Source organism: Chelonia mydas, chromosome 6, assembly GCF_015237465.2.
Source record: "Chelonia mydas isolate rCheMyd1 chromosome 6, rCheMyd1.pri.v2, whole genome shotgun sequence".
Taxonomy (NCBI): Eukaryota; Metazoa; Chordata; order Testudines; family Cheloniidae; genus Chelonia; species Chelonia mydas.
This window is the reverse complement of record NC_051246.2, coordinates 124,520,535-124,536,622: the sequence shown is the minus strand read 5'-3', so window position 1 is coordinate 124,536,622 and position 16,088 is coordinate 124,520,535. Positions and strand designations below refer to the sequence as shown.

The 16,088-nt window shown below is 43.2% G+C and overlaps 1 protein-coding gene across 4 annotated transcripts; it reads left to right on the top strand.

Annotated features, from left to right (window-relative positions):
- The first annotated feature begins 3,811 nt into the window (after positions 1 to 3,811).
- Positions 3,812 to 14,928, top strand: CDKN3 (cyclin dependent kinase inhibitor 3). Of its 4 annotated transcripts, XM_043548716.1 has the most exons (9): positions 3,914 to 3,993; positions 5,240 to 5,280; positions 6,188 to 6,270; positions 7,111 to 7,166; positions 8,601 to 8,645; positions 9,572 to 9,794; positions 11,659 to 11,690; positions 12,806 to 12,909; positions 14,332 to 14,928. In XM_043548716.1, the coding sequence occupies exons 3-9, from the start codon at positions 6,197 to 6,199 to the stop codon at positions 14,416 to 14,418; spliced, it is 621 nt and encodes a 206-aa protein (XP_043404651.1). In that variant the 5' UTR covers positions 3,914 to 3,993; positions 5,240 to 5,280; positions 6,188 to 6,196; the 3' UTR covers positions 14,419 to 14,928. The 4 variants fall into 4 exon arrangements, with proteins under 4 accessions (XP_037757202.1, XP_037757201.1, XP_037757204.1 ...); XM_037901274.2 differs by lacking the exon at positions 5,240 to 5,280 and having other exon boundaries at positions 3,812 to 3,993; positions 9,575 to 9,794; XM_037901273.2 differs by lacking the exon at positions 5,240 to 5,280 and having other exon boundaries at positions 3,836 to 3,993.
- Positions 14,929 to 16,088: the final 1,160 nt, after the last annotated feature.

Sequence of the window (16,088 nt, the reverse complement as noted above, 5' to 3'; positions counted from 1 at the left end):
GGAGCAAACTGCAATTTAAATGTTGTAATATCTCAATATGATGTGTTGGGCAAGTTTAATTTTTAAAAAACACCACAAACCTGAGTAGTAGTCTACTAATAAAAGATAATATTTGCCATTTAATTTGAATATATCTACACCAATCTTGGGTCAAGGGTGATCAGGAATCTCATGTGGTTCCCAGTGGTTCTTTCATATCCTGTTTTCTGCATTCACTGCAGATTTAACATTTAGATAGCTATCTTACCTTTGACAATAGATCAGTGGCTCTATTCTTACATTTCTCAATACCCAGACAGCACTATGGATTGTTCTTACCATTTTTGACCTCATGATGGGCAGTACGGACATGATGTCTTTACAAAATCCCATCTCTACACAAGTCCTGATCAACAATGCACTTGGCATACTTGTCACTTGGTCTTTTCAAAGGACCATTGGGAACACTACTGTTATCAGCAAGTCCATTGCTGTTGTGTGCCTAAATACAATCCACAAGTATAAAGACTATGTTATCTTCCCCATGAATGGGCAGAAAAAACTGCAAGCATACTATACCATGGTGAATTTCCCATCTGTACTGAACATTGTGAGTGTTGCACATATAACTCTGAAGGGACCAGGGTTAGATAAGGCAGTTTATAGAAATAGAAAACATACCTGTTCCATATCAGCCACAGAAGATGTAAAGATGGCGTTCACTCTCCTGCCACAAATTGTGTATCTTGCCATCTCTTCTAACGGTGTTTGTCTCATTCACAGCCTCTGCTCTGTGCTGGCAAAAAGGGTACTCATGCACTCCCCTATCAGCTCTTCCTCAACAAGGTCATTTCTGACAGGTTTCAGAGTAACAGCCGTGTTAGTCTGTATTCACAAAAAGAAAAGGAGTACTTGTGGCACCTTAGAGACTAACCAATTTATTGAGCATAAGCTTTTGTGAGCTACAGCTCACTTCATCGGATGCATACTGTGGAAAGTGTAGAAGATCTTTTTATACACATAAAGCATGAAAAAATACCTCCCCCCACCCCACTCTCCTGCTGGTAATAGCTTATCTAAAGTGATCACTCTCCTTACAATGTGTATGATAATCACGTTGGGCCATTTCCAGCACAAATCCAGGTTTTCTCACCCTCCCCCCTCCCCCACACAAACCCACTCTCCTGCTGGTAATAGAGACTGGGAGTGGCTAAGTCATTATGCAAGGTAACCTATTTCCCCTTGTTTTTTCCTACCCCCCCCCCCCCAAGATGTTCTTGTTAAACCCTGGATTTGTGCTGGAAATGGCCCACCTTGATTATCATACACATTGTAAGGAGAGTGGTCACTTTAGATAAGCTATTACCAGCAGGAGAGTGGGTTTGTGGTGGCGGGGGTGGGGGGTGAGAAAACCTGGATTTGTGCTGGAAATGGCCCAACTTGATTATCATACACATTGTAAGGAGAGTGATCACTTTAGATAAGCTATTACCAGCAGGAGAGTGGGGTGGGGGGGAGGTATTTTTTCATGCTTTGTGTGTATAAAAAGATCTTCTACACTTTCCACAGTATGCATCCGATGAAGTGAGCTGTAGCTCACAAAAGCTTATGCTCAAATAAATTGGTTAGTCTCTAAGGTGCCACAAGGTCATTTCTGTAACTATGGCGTCAATTTCTGGGTTTTCTTGATGATCCCATCACCTGCACCTACCCTAAATCCTGTGATTTTTGGCCATTTTCCAGAGATGTCTGAAAATAGCCTGCTTTTATAATGCTCCTCATTCAGATTTTATTAGCATACACAAGGGTGTAATTTATGTATGCTAATATGAACCTAATATAGCTTTCAGGTTGGCCCTGCATACCAAGAAAGTTTGAACAGGCCCTTTTGAAAATCCCACCAACCTCAGTGCATTCCAGCAGCTTTGCTACAGCCAAACATCTGCTTTGAAAATTCCTGGGATCCCACTTCAACCCCTAGATCAGGCCCCAATAGCTATTTGTGCCTACCCAAGGTTTTGAAAATTTTTATTAGATTGTATAGAAACTACCAATTAGCCGCTTCACAATCTAGTTCTACAATGCTCAAAAACAGAATGTGAAATGCTGTTCTAATATCACTTTTTCAAACAAACTATTAATTCCTCACTATTTCTGAGGCTTTTAATTCATGTTCCTATGTCATTGTACTGTCCCAATAAGCCACAGATGCCCCAATAAGAGGTTGGCTGAAACACTCTGAACCAGGGGGAGGCTGTGACTTTTTAAAATGGGGCCAGATGAGATTCATTACTGGCCTGTGGTCTTCCCTTTCTGCCAGCTAGGCTAGGGCAAACAGGCCATAGGACAGGTGCAATTACTCTAGTACCTAGAGCCCCTACACCATGCGTAGAGACAATTTGCCCATCTATGCGCCACCTCACAAGAGCCCTGGCTGCAGGGGGCATTCTAGACCACGGATGTGACTGGGGCAGACCAGCATCTTGCTGTTTCTATGTCCCAGCAATTTCTAACAGGAGTCATCACAACAAAGACAAGTTATGGCAACCTTCAGGACTACCCTATCCTATGAAAGGGCTAAATTAGTCCCCAGCAATGCCTGAACAGAGATGGTGCAAGCTGCCTTCTCTCTTTCCCTGCTGATGCAATGGTGAGGCTGCCCCTAGGAGAACAGCAGTGCCTGGAGAGCATAGCATCATATATTAGTGAGGTTCTGACATCCCAGTGACTGGGTGTCCAGCTGAGGACTGGGCATCCAATACTAAGTGCATAATTTGAAATAACAAGCACTGCCTGCATTCTTTGAAAAATCCCTATTTTCTGTGTACCCAAAACTGGCTAGCCAAATACCCTGCAGAACAGTCAAAGGCCCTTTGAACATTACCATGTGTGTGGCAGACCCAAGGTCACACTGCAAGTCTGCAGTAGAGCCAGAGGGATTACCTGAGTCCCCATCCAGTACTCTAACCACAAAAGCATCCTTCCTCTCCCATGTACTCTCTCTGTATAAACTCAGGGTCATCTTTTCAAACTCAGCCTCTGATCTTGTGCATGAAGAATCTACCACCATAGCACTTTTCGTAAGTGGTAGGGAGTTCACCCTTGCACTTAACCAACAATTCCCTCCCTCTTCCTTTCCATTGTGCTAAGCAGAGCATCAGGCTATTGCTATGCCAAAGACAACCACAGAGGCAAGACAGGTGCAGCACACACAGAGCGTGCAAAGAACTTTGATCCCTACAGGTTGGTTATGGCCACTCTGTGCCACTCTCTCCAGAAGAGCCTGTTAGACAGTTACGACAGGGCTAGCTAAGGATCAACACACCCTGTGGAGGGAGACTGTATTTTGTTCCCCTTTTACCAATGGGGTTGACCAAACTATTCAAATTCCACCCATCCAGCTGTAAAAGGAGCTGTAGGATGCTCACGCCCTGGGGCTCGCAGGGGCTGCCTTGGCTAGCAAGGACCCTACTGTCTCCTTCACCCCTTGGCAGCTGTCCTATACCCCTGCCCGTGAATACCCTGCTGCCACCCCACCCCTTAGCAGCCATCTTCAGCCCCAGCCTCCCTTGGCCAAACACCACCAGGGGCTGCTCCTTAGCAACCATCTTCCTGCCCCCTACTGCACCCTGGCAACAGTGCATCCGCCCACAGCTGCCCTTTTAACCACTCAGCATTGACCAACCATAATCCCCGCCCCTTCCTCCCAACTAACCAATCCCGTTAGAGCTTGCGGGCGTTTCCAAAGCCCGCCTACTTCGGCTAATCAGAAGGTGCTTTTCATGTTGCTTAGGGAGGAGATGGGGAATAGGGCTCGTCCGTTGTCGGGGGGCGGGGTTTATTTGTATCCGGCGCGAGCCGCCTGCCTGCAGGGGATTGGGTGAGAGCGGGAAAGCACTGACCAATGAGCGCCCTGGGCCGGGCCGAACCCAAAGGGGCGGGACAGAGGCCTGTTCAAACCGGCGGCGGCGGCCCGGGCTGAGCGCTGGGGAGCGCGCTGGGATGGTGAACCTGGTGAGGGGCGCCCGGTGTGTCGGGGCCTGAGGGGTCGGTGTGCTGGGGAGCGCCGCTCGGCCTCCTCCCACGGCTACCTCAGCCGGGCCGGGATATGGGGGGCGGACGGAACCGGGATACCCCCACCCGTTCCTGAGCCCCGGGGGGGGGGGGTAGGGTTACCCCTCCCCCTCCCCCTCTCCCTCTGAGCCCTGGGAGGGGACAGGGTTACCCCTCCCCCACATCCTGAGCCCCGGTTTTCCCGGGGGGACAGGGTTACCCCTCCTCCCCTATCCTGAGCCCCGTTTATCCCGGGGGGGAGAGGGCAGGGTTACCCCTCCTCCCCTATCCTGAGCCCCGTTTATCCCGGGGGGGAGAGGGCAGGATTACCCCTCCCCCTCATCCTGAGCCCCGGGGGGAGGAGGGGCAGGCTTACCCTTCCTCCCTGCCTCCCCCTCCTTCCTGACCTGTGAGGGGAGGGCAGGGTTCCCCTCCCCCGCCCAAACATCCCTCTGTTCTGCGATAGCTCTTCTGAACATTTAGTTGCTTCCTGAATCTGTGGGTCAGGGATTTGGGAACCCAGGAAATGTGACACTGGTCCCTGCCCCTACCCTGGGGAAATACTCTGGCTGCTAACAAGCTGTAAGGCGTCCGCTTTCCGGACTGCATTTCTGCCCTGCTGTTTGCTACCCCTCCCCGCACAATTACTGTACATGAATGTATCTGTATGATGTATACTTTCTGTGATTGTAAGATCGCTGGTGAAGCGTGTTGCAACACCACTTGCCTCTTGCTACAGGTCTGAGCTTTTCATGGGGCTGCCACAACCCTGAGCCTGTGCCAGGCTGGTGCTGCTTTCACTTAGCCTTCAGTTGTGAAGTTTCCATCTCCACTCTAAGCATACCACAGGCATTGAAATGTCTTATTAGCTAAGTAGCCTAAGGCCCACCACACTGTTGCCTATCTCCATTTAAGGACCCTTCTTGTTTCTGACATGGGCGGGCAGTTGCCTGGCTGCGTAACTGAATGGCTCAGACAAGTAATGAGTATGTAGCCTTTGACAGCTAGGGTAACCACTTGAATTCTTCCCTGGTTGGTAGTGGCTGGAAATTGTTACTATCTAATGCAGTTTGTGGTCTATTGTTTGAAATGGGTACAATGGTGTCAGTTCAGTTCATGTCACAAACCATCATCATCCCAATTAGCAATAACTGTTCTCTCAATGTTGAGTAGGCCTGGGAACTAAATTCCCCTCTCATCCCTAAAGGTAATCTCTCTAGGATAAGGTTGAGACAAAGGCATGAAAAGGTAAGAAAGGATGCACAGCAGGTGCCGGTGTTGTACTTGTTCTGTGGATAGAGGATTTCATTCTTCAGGGCTTTCATGTCACAGATTTTCGGAAGCATTACTTTCATGCATGCAACTCAAACAAAAACAGGCATCACTCTGCTATTAGATGACCTGTGTAGACTGAATTTATGTATCTTCCATCCAGATGATTTGAGATCAATATGGTGAAGATCATAAAATAAAATGAACTAGCCAGTTTTGTTCAGAGCTGTGTATCAGGTGCCATGCCAACCTTCAAGCTAAGATAGCTATAGGCCTCCTCACGTTCACTGCTCCACCTGCTCCCCTCTTGTCAACATTTAATAAGTTGATCCACTTATTAGGAATGCACTTCTCTGAATCGCCATTGATTCCTCTCTCGCTACGTAGACAGTTCTAAAACTTTCAAAACAGGAATAACAAGAACCTTGATGTACTCATAACCTTGAGAAAAAGTTTTCATTCACATATTAAAATTAGATCCTGTTTCTGATACCCATATCTTGTATTCAAGTATGTTATGTTCATGTGAATACTTCAGAGTTACAGGTGTTTAAAAAAGAGAACCTGAAGTAATTTTTTTTGCTATTTGAAACCTGGGTTTTTCACAACCCTGATGAACTATTTACGTAGCAGAGAGCTACAGACAAGGATTCAAAATCTTATGTAAGATTGAACCTGTAGATAGTGGCTAATCACTAATGTTGCAGTCTATCATCTTAAACTAAACCTTTGAGTTACATCAAAGTGGTCTTAGAAGTAATGCATCCTACATGAACACTGATAATCTTTTACTAAGGGAAAAAAAACTCATCTGCTGTAGTGTGCTTGCAACACAGCAAATGTTGACGAACAATTCCTTACAGCAATTACTCTTCTATTGAAGCCTGGCGCGATGCAAGCGAATGAGTTTGACTCATCTGATGAAGAGCCTATTCAAGATGATCAGACACCATTTCAGATATCATGGTAAGACAAATATTTTTTTGAGCAGAAAATCCTTTGTAATCAAATACGCTCGTAGATGTTTCACTCAGCAATTTCTGGCCTTGCAGAAATATCCCAAGTAACATATATAGGGTTTGTAGAAAACTTGTATGCTGCTTGCAACTAAATATCTGCAGTAAATGTGGGCCTAAATGTTCATAAAACCACACAGCTGGACAATAGATAGTACCTGTCCTAAAGAAACCTGCAGCAGGCCACTCGTGTTCAGTGATATTTCAGAGAAGTCATAGAAACAGTAATGAAATCAAACACTAGACATATACTATCAAGTTTCATTGTCATGTAACTACCATGGCTCTCTGCAACCTGAAGATATTGGTCCAGACTCTGTTTAAAACATAACTTGTGAGTGACTAAAATCCATTTTCTTTACTTCCCAAATAACTTAATTCTTAATTTCTGACACACTGTGAAGATGTTGTAGGTTAAGATGATTTGATCCATAGCTCTTACAGTGGAGGCAACGTGGAATTTAATCAAGTAGTAAAATGGTTCAGAATGAAGTATTGATACTTTTAATATACACCTCAGAAGTGTTAAAACCTCTTCACTGTGTGTGTGTATACTTGATACCTCTTCTCACTTAAGCGTATGATACGTGATCAGAAATAAAATGTTGTAGTATGGACATATGATTGTCTTTTATCAGTAAGCACTACAAAGTTTTCTGGCTGTAATTCTTGCTATTCAAACTGGAATACTGCTGAATTACTTTTCCACAACCCCACAGAAAAAGTGGCTGTCTAGTATTGAAAACTTGAATTGGAATTTAAGTTTATATTATGCATTTTCTTTTGGTAGGTTAGCCCTGTCGTCTCTCTATTGTTCTCAGTTTCTGGGAATATGTTCTCTGCCAGGTAGGTAGCGCTGGTTTTAGAAGTTAGCTTTAAAACATGCTTTCTACCAAGGAGGAAATTATGCTGTCTCCAAAGATCTCTTCAAAGCCGTACTTGCTTAGTGGAGTGATATCCATGTCTTCTGAGCACACAATATTGGAAAGAGTGGAGGTATCAGATCTCTTGGTTTGATGCCTGAGGCTGTTTTGCCTAATCCAGAAGAAGTGATGAAAGGTAACTGCTGATCAACTAGTGTGCTTTCCAAATTGGAGTACCTTTTATAATAGTAAATGTCAATGCAAGGCCATGAAATGGGAAAATTCTGGCAAAGCCAAATTTTTCCACTATAAGGAGTGTCAAACTAAAAATCACATCTAAAAAATCCTACACTGCTACGTTATAAAAATGTAAGATATTAGTGAAGTATTTCACCTGTTTTAACCACATGTGTTTTTTACTGCTTGTATTTCTCCCAGCTTGGAATCAATTATCATTGTCTAGTTCTCATGCACTAGCATTCTGTTGTAGTGTTTGGGTTGCAAATGCCAAAATGGGGATTGTTTAATTCCAAACGGAATTTCATTGACACTTTAAACACGTGTTTAAAGATAAAGTGTTAAATGTTTAGGCTTTGGAAATAGCTTCAATACAAAACCTGTTTGAAATGTTGGTCTTCAAACTACCTGTGTCCCTTCTTAACTCATGTCTGTTCTTTAAACACTGCCTGCCTGCTCCTGCCTCACAAAATTCCACCTGTTGGAAGCCAGCAGATATAACTTCTTACTTGCAGGATCCGAACACCTCATCTTCAGAAGGGAACAAATGTCTCCCAGAGGTAGTAAGGGCAGTAAAGGTGGTAAGGGCAGTTATAAAGTTAGCAGACCTAGAGGAGAGGAATAGTTTGAGCAGTAATTGGAGCGTGCAATCTAGCCACACACATTTGCCTTATACACTATAGAGCAACCCATGCAATTGCCCCTGGGTTTCAGGCATTGCTGTGCCCATTTTCTGTCCTGATAACTCTCATTGTTGGGTATATGCATCATGTTAAAAGCACTTTTGTAGCTCTTCTTTGTGGAATAAAGTGGGAGAAAATAAGGTAATGATAATGACATGCTGAGAACCCAAATAGGGAGGAGAGTTTAATATCTGTTATATGCCAGAACTTGTGGAGAGGGAGGGAATCTTCCTACTAGTAACCCTACAGCCATCTCACGTCTTGCTGACCTCTTGCCAATCTCTTTAAGTATAGCCCAGTTAATCATGTGAGAAGCTCTCTTTTGGGAAGGTTTAAAAACTAAATTTTAGTTACGGGCTTAGAAAAGCTGCCCTGTTACTTTATTAAACATGAGGTTCTGTCTGCTCTCCTCTACACAACTACTCTATTTGCAAAAGTGAACTGTTTTTTCAAATGTTTCTATTCCATACAACTCACTTCTTCATATTTTATTTTAGGCTGTAGGTTCAAGGATGTTAAAAGAAATCTTCAGAAAGATATAGGTAAGTTTATATTAAAAATATATACACACATATGCTACATAGACACACCCATGAACACATGCTCTTGCTCTTTCGATTTATATATAATATATATGGACCACTATACTAATTTAGATCTTTTCTTCATATTGTAAGTAAGCACTTTCAAATGCACAAGGTGAATTAAAAGTGCATACATTTACTATTTTAGTCACTAGAATCTTGCCTGCTCTCTTAGACTGAAGATTGTATCGCATAATCTCTCTAACCAGCAAATCTGTTTCCAGATACCACGTGTATTTTCTCAGAAATGAAACAATCATCACTCATTATGCAAGCAGTTAAGATGTGCCATCTGCATTCGTGTTTAGCGATTCCCTTTTAAAAATACATGCAGTGTTTCCTTTTACTGGGTGAAAAGTTCCTGAGGGAGTATTGATTTGACGGTTGTGTTTATCCGGGTTTCTCTAGTCCTCAATGTGCTTGGAGGAATGTGAAGCTGTGGGCACTGTTTAATGTACTGAGACGCTTTTGCAAGAGAAAAACATCACCTCTTACATGGGTTCACTACCAATTGAGAGTACTCACTGCTGCATATGTACAACCCATAGCGAGAGGCGGTTATCTTTAGTTTTTTTTCTCTACCATAACAGGAAGCTCTGATAATCCCAATGTAGGATAGCAAGCTTCCCAAGAAGAGCTAGTTCAAAGCGTAAGCACAAACACTTCTAATCTTTATTTCAATAACTTGCCAACTTCAGGATCCTACCAATGAGCATAAACACAGTGTTCATAGTTAACCCTACAGTTCTTGTAGTGTTTGTGTCAGCTGGTCATTGCTGATTCTCGCATTAATCCCTGAAATTGAGTTGATTAGCATTTTCGTCTAAGTAGATCTTAAACTTGATAGGCTTTTTTTATTTGCAAGTGTCTTGGTTTGTTGGCAGAAGATTTAAAGAGGTATGGGACACAGGATATATTTGTGCTCTGTACCAGAGGAGAACTCTCAAAATATCGGGTGCCAAACCTACTAGACTCCTACCAGCAGCACGGGATTATTGTGCACCATCATCCTATTCCTGATGGAGATACTCCTGACATCACCAACTGCTGTACCATTCTGGAAGAACTAAGGGGCTGTCTGGAAAGCAACCGGAAAACATTAATACAGTAAGTTCCTATTTCCTTCCTATCTCCACAAGACCTCTATCAACTTCCCTCCAGATGAATGAACAATCAAAATTTTAATGTACAATAAACAAATAATGTCAAATGACAGTTGGCTGGCTTCCTTTAGGGTTAATTCAAACTGTGACATTCCCTCACTTTCACCGTGTTGACTTCTGCCACACACTTACAACTACTTCCATTTCCTTGCCCCATTCAATGAGAAATAATGCTAGGCCTTGTAGGGATGGACACATGGAGCCTCCCCCCCTTTCCCCAGCTGGTCTAGTGGGGTGACACATGGTGTACCACCTGAGACAAACTGACTAAAATTCACAGCAGCTGCCAGGGTGACTGTGATAAATGAAGCTCGGGGTAGCTCCCTTTTATGAACACGCAACGAGCCAGTTAGCTGTAAAATCCCTCTTGGTAGCTGTTCTGTGCTTGCTTTACATGTAAAGGGTTAAAAGCCCCCCAGATAAAGAAAAGGAAGTGGGCACCCAACTAAAAGAGCCAATGGGAAGGTAGAACTTTTTAAAATGGGGGGGGGGGGGGGAGGGGGGGGACTTTCCCTTTGTCTTTTGCTCTCTCTGGGCTGCAGCGACACGGAGCAGCAATGCTGTGGGCGGCTTTAAGCCAGGTATGATCATAGATTATCAATTCATACCTCGAACCTACTTATCTGAAGCCTCAGATAGTGAGTAAAATTAGGGAATGTCTAAAAAGACGCGATTAGGGTTATTTCTTTTTTCTTATTGGCTTGTGGACTCCTCTGTGCTAACCCCTGATGCTTTCGTTTGCTTGTAACCTTTAAGCTGAATCCCCAAGAAAGCTAGTTTGGATGCTTAATTTTTGGAATTGCTCTTTTAAAATCCAGCAAAAGCCTAAGTTCCAGGTGTATTTTCTTTTTTATTTTTAATAAAATTTACTTTTTTTTAAGAACAGGATTGGAGTTTTGGTGTCCTAAGAGGTTTGTGCATATGCTGTTTGATTAGCTGGTGGCAACAGCTAATTTCCTTTTTCTTTCTCGGCTCTTCCCTTGGGGGGAGGCTTGAGGGTACCCCAGAGGGAGGAATTCCCAAGTGCTCCTTCCTGGGTTCAAAGGGTTTGGTTGGGGTTTTTTTTGCATTTGGGTGGTGGGAGCGTTTACCAAGCCAAGGTCAGAGAAAAGCTGTAACCTTGGGAGTATAATACAAGCCTGGAATGGCCACTATTAATTTTGAAAATCCTTGTGGGCCCCCACCTTCTGCACTCAAAGTGACAGAGTGGGGATTCAGCCTTGACAGTGACATACTCCCTGAGCCTTTAGGAAACACTAATGGATACTAAAAAATAAGTCTACATGGCTTCAGGCCATCCACTTTACATGAGGATATCATGGTGCATTCTACTAATCCACTAAGAAATGGACTTTGGGTGGGTAGGAGGAATTTTGACCTAGAGGTAGGATGAGGTATTTCCATTGGATGCAGTGTTTCTTCTTTCCCATTAGGCACCAGAGAAGCTGTGGGCATAAAATCTACCAAAATGATCTGATCTTGCTTTCTGTGAATCTAGAACACAACTCTTTGGCAGGGGTGGATTCCCACAGGTTTTACCAAAGGACTGAATTTTCACACAACTCTAGTGTCCCACACCTGTATTGTGAGGCTTGTTTCCTTAGATTATAGGAGACGAGTGGAATTGTGGTCAAGGTATTTTTGTATGAATTCTTTTTCCACAGAGTTCACAAAAGAGGGAAGTAGCTTCCAGCCATCTTGATCTCTGTGTGATCTTGCAAGGATTACCAAGCACAATGAGGCCCCAGTGCTGATTTGGGACTTTGGGTGCTACTGCACTATTAAAACAAGTCATTCTTTTCTTTCAGCTGTTACGGAGGACTTGGACGTTCATGTCTCAGTAAGCATTTTTTCCCTCCTTCCCCCATGGCATTGCTTAATATTGTCATTGCTTAATACAGTTTAGCCATATTCTCTTCTGGTAATAGAACTAAAATATAAATTAGTCTGGTGCCTAAAGGACCAAATGCATTATGAACCAGAGGTTTCTGAGTTGGAAATGGAACTTGGTGCCCTTGCACAGTGAAGGCCTTATGGAGACGCATGGAAAATGGGAGAAGTTTAATAGCATCCTATAATAAGATTGGTTATAGTTTGATAGGCCTCAGTTACTACAGTTGTTGGCAGAAATATGGGTGAGAACAGGTCAGGCATCCACTGTAGTAAATGAAGCAGGATCAAGCCAGTTTATTTAGTATTTTATGGTACTGATCAACTAAGAAACTGTTATCTAGTCAGACTTGTTAAAGAATAAAAAAAGCCGGTGAACAATGCACCATCGCTCTGTGCTATCAAATATATGGAAGTGTGGAGAGACTTCTTGTCTGATTTGTAAAGGGAACAAACTACATCTTGCTTCTATCTCCTTTTCCACATCTTTGCTGTCACTTTCCTCCATTCCTGCCAGGGCAGGGACTGCACTCTACCCTCAGAGCTGGCAGAGCTCCCTGCATGACCCTCAATGAGGAGGAAGCAGGAGACACACACCTCTCGTTTTGTCTGTTTTTTCTCAGCTTAGTTCTCTCCCCAAAGCCTGAGGGGTGCCAAAAGGTGCAAACACCGCAGAAGGGGAGCGGAGCTGAGATAACAATCTCCCAAAATGCAAACGCAGCCCTCAAGATGTTATGGGACCAAACTGTTAAAGTTTTGAATTAAAGTTTGGACTTTCCCTCTAAAACGCTCTGCAGCCAGGAACACTGCTGGGGATGCAGAGAAAACTTGAGCAAACTTCACTGCTGCTAATGACTGGCAGGCCTGGTTCTGCCCCCAACCGCAACCAGGATGAAGTATCCATTGTAACAGATCTGTGGACCTTCGTATGATGAAGAAATTCCAGTTCTGAAGTGGTCGTGAGACTCCGGTGGTTGTCTAAGCACAAACATCAATGAGCAGAAGTTTTGTTACATACAGAGATGATTGTTAGAATGCATATTTATGCATCTCTTTTCCTTACAGTAGCTGCATGTCTTCTGCTTCAGTTATCTGATGCAATGGAACCCCAAGAGGCAATAGAGAGCCTCCGAGACTTAAGAGGATCTGGGGCAATACAGACAATAAAGGTAAGGAAGCTTTGGGGGGAGGGAATAATAAAATGGAGAAGACCTCTGGTGGGTAGAGGACTGTGCCTCTGTACTAGGATCTCTTCATGAAGAGAATGGCTTTGTCTTTCTGAGAGTTAAAGAAGGCCTCTAGTAATTCATGTCCTTACTGCCTTTGAATGTTGGGTTTGAGCTGCTTTTAGTCACATGCTATCATGCCAACACAACCTTGGTCTGTCCACACCAGAACTTCACATCTTTCCTCCTTTATGGCCAATAGCCACTCTATCTCTTCTCCTTCCCCCCCCCCCCCCCCCCCCCACCCCGTTTGCTCTGTTCTTACCTCTCTCCCCTGTTGCCCTCCACCACACTCCCACCTACAGCTTATAGTAGGGGTTGTTGCTGCTTCCTTTATATTGCCAAAATCCCTCCTTTCCTTTAATTCTCACTGCACCTTGATCATCTGCCTTGATTCTTAAACTTTTCTCTTCCCCCACTTCACACACACTAGTTCCTATTCTAACTGTCATTTTCCATTTATAATCCATCGTCCTCTGCCCAGATCCCAATGCTAGTATTAAACCTACTCAGAATACATAAGTCATAAAACCAATAGCAAGACAATAGTTCATAAAGCCAGAAAATGTACACCAGTCAAGATCTGACCATTTAACTTTGAGATCCAATGTTATTTTAAATGCCTTCTAAAGAAGGCAGAGTGCCAGAGAATGCGGCCTACTGCTAGTTGAAGTAGCCGAATAGGATTTGGGAAGCAGGCACACTTCTGCTAAGTCGGAGTGGAGAGCAGAGTAAGCACTGTTTACTGAAGCTAGGGAGAGGATGGGGAGTCCTACCCTGCTTTTATTAGATATGGGGGAATCTGTGTTTAAATTCCCCTGATTGCCTATATTTTTTTGAACACTTGTTATGCAGTTTACACCATTTGGAGTCTTTACTCAAGAGTGAATTGGCCTACCAGCCCTCTATGTAGATTGTTGTGCTCTGCATTCAGCTAGCTGGAATCAGTGTTCTACTTCTTGGACTATATGCAGAGGGAGTAGAGCTACATATTCACAAATGAAGCAGTTTCCTATTTAATATTTTAGAAACTCAGGCCAGCCACAATCAGAATTGTAATATCTCCAACCTCACTATAATAGGAACACAGGAGTTGCCAGATTGGATCAGACTTAAGGTCCATCTAGTCCAATATCCTGTCTCTGTCCTAACAGTGGCCAGCACCAAATGCTTCAGAGTAAGGTGTAGGAATCATGCAGTAGCCAGATGTGGGGTAATCTGCCCCCTCCTGCCCCAATTAGGTCTTATCCTAACCTAATAGCTAGAGACTTGCCTAAACCACAAAGTATTTAATCTCTTTTAAAACTTTATTAACATGTCCGTCACATTCAGCACTTTTGCTAAATATGATTGTACATTTTTCAGCAATACAACTATCTCCATGACTTTCGCGAGAACCTGGCTGCACATCTGTCAACAAAAGATGCAATATTAAGAACAGTATCACGATAAACTAACATTAGCATTATGGTATATCTATTTTGTGTACATATGGTACTTTGAGTACAAGTTCTACGTAAAAAGACATCGCTCACCTACATGACCTTTTAATACCACTTTATTAGTCACTCCTTCTAGCAAAGTATTATCCTAACACCCAGTCTCTCTACTGTAAATAGATACGGGACTGATGCTAGAAAGGGTCTTGTGAGCTATAGTAAATCCTGCATTACAAACTTCCAAGGAATAATTTCTAAGTTCATACTCTACAAGTATTTCCACACATGAAGGAAGAAATGCTATGCTGGTGTCCCCGCCATTTCTAATGGACTTGTTTTAGTATAGTAACTTCAGCAGTTCACTGCTGATGCATTAATTCCCTTCATCAAGTATGTCCTTACCAGTATACAAGTTTCAATATGCTGAACTAGTATTTTGGTTTTTAAATTTTGTAGTTTTCTGTATGTTGCATTTTAGGTATTACCGGGGATCTCAAATAAGAAATAAAGCTAATGCATTATCTATTTGTACTTTTTTTTTTCTTGTAAGTAGTCAGTGGGAACAATTGGGGATGGAAGGAGAGGGAAGCTTGAAATGGGAATAAAAAGATCTGGTAACTTAACAGTAGCCAGCTGAGCTTTAAGAGCCAGGGCTATTGAGAGGGCCTCCTTTTACTCTTCTGTTGTGAAGGATTTTGAAAGTGCTCCAGAGCTGTAGTCTAGTTGGCTGAGACAATTCCTTCAAAAACCGTGTGCTCTTCTGCAAACCTAAGGTGATCCAGTTCTAGCATTAAGGCTCTTACAATATACAACAGTTAACTATGTAAACAACATAAGTTAAGTTTCAGAGAACTACATAGTTGGGAGGAGAGGAAGATTCTTCCATGAGACTCGTATCAGATTAGGTGTAAGGACAAAAGCCTGAGGTGGTTACAACAGGAGAGTAGTGGAGAGATCTTGTCATCTTAGCTCCATGATACCAAAAACAAGAGACTACTACTGCTGGAAAAGGCAGCAATAGCATTATAGCTCAAGTGGAGGGAGATGATTAGTGTTTTACCCTAGCTAGAAACACTATGGTGCTGTGTCTGGCAGAAGCACCAGAGTGACTGTGGATTTGAATAAGTTAATTTTATTCAAGTGCAAAATCACTGGTGGTGAGAAGCCTTGAATGTCATTAAGAACTCCCATTTTGAATTACAAGATGTGGAGCATAAAGAGCAAATAAGTTCACTTGGGAACCCTCAGCATGGTGGCAAAGGTCTGAAGAGTATTTCTTTACTCTAAGTCTGTTAGATCACTTTTCACTGATTTCAACTACAATAGTGACCTACTTGTTGAGTACAGAACCAGACTACCCCCCACAAGCATATCCCATCAAATTACATTAGTAATGGGCTTGTGGCTATTGAGAGCCAGAACGGGCCTCCTTTTACTCTTCTGTTGTGAAGGATTTTGAAAGTGCTCCAGAGCTGTAGTCTAGTTCTTTCCACAAGACAGACTCCCACTGAGCACACCCCCACAGCACCTAAGAGCAGAGAAATGCAGTGGTCCAACTTTTGGATGATGGGGCTGGCAGCAGAATACTTAGTGAAGGCATCTTGATACTAGATTTCATGGTTTGATAGCTTGTTAATCTTCAGGGTACAGTGCAAAAGTGTCTCAACAATTTCATTAGATACT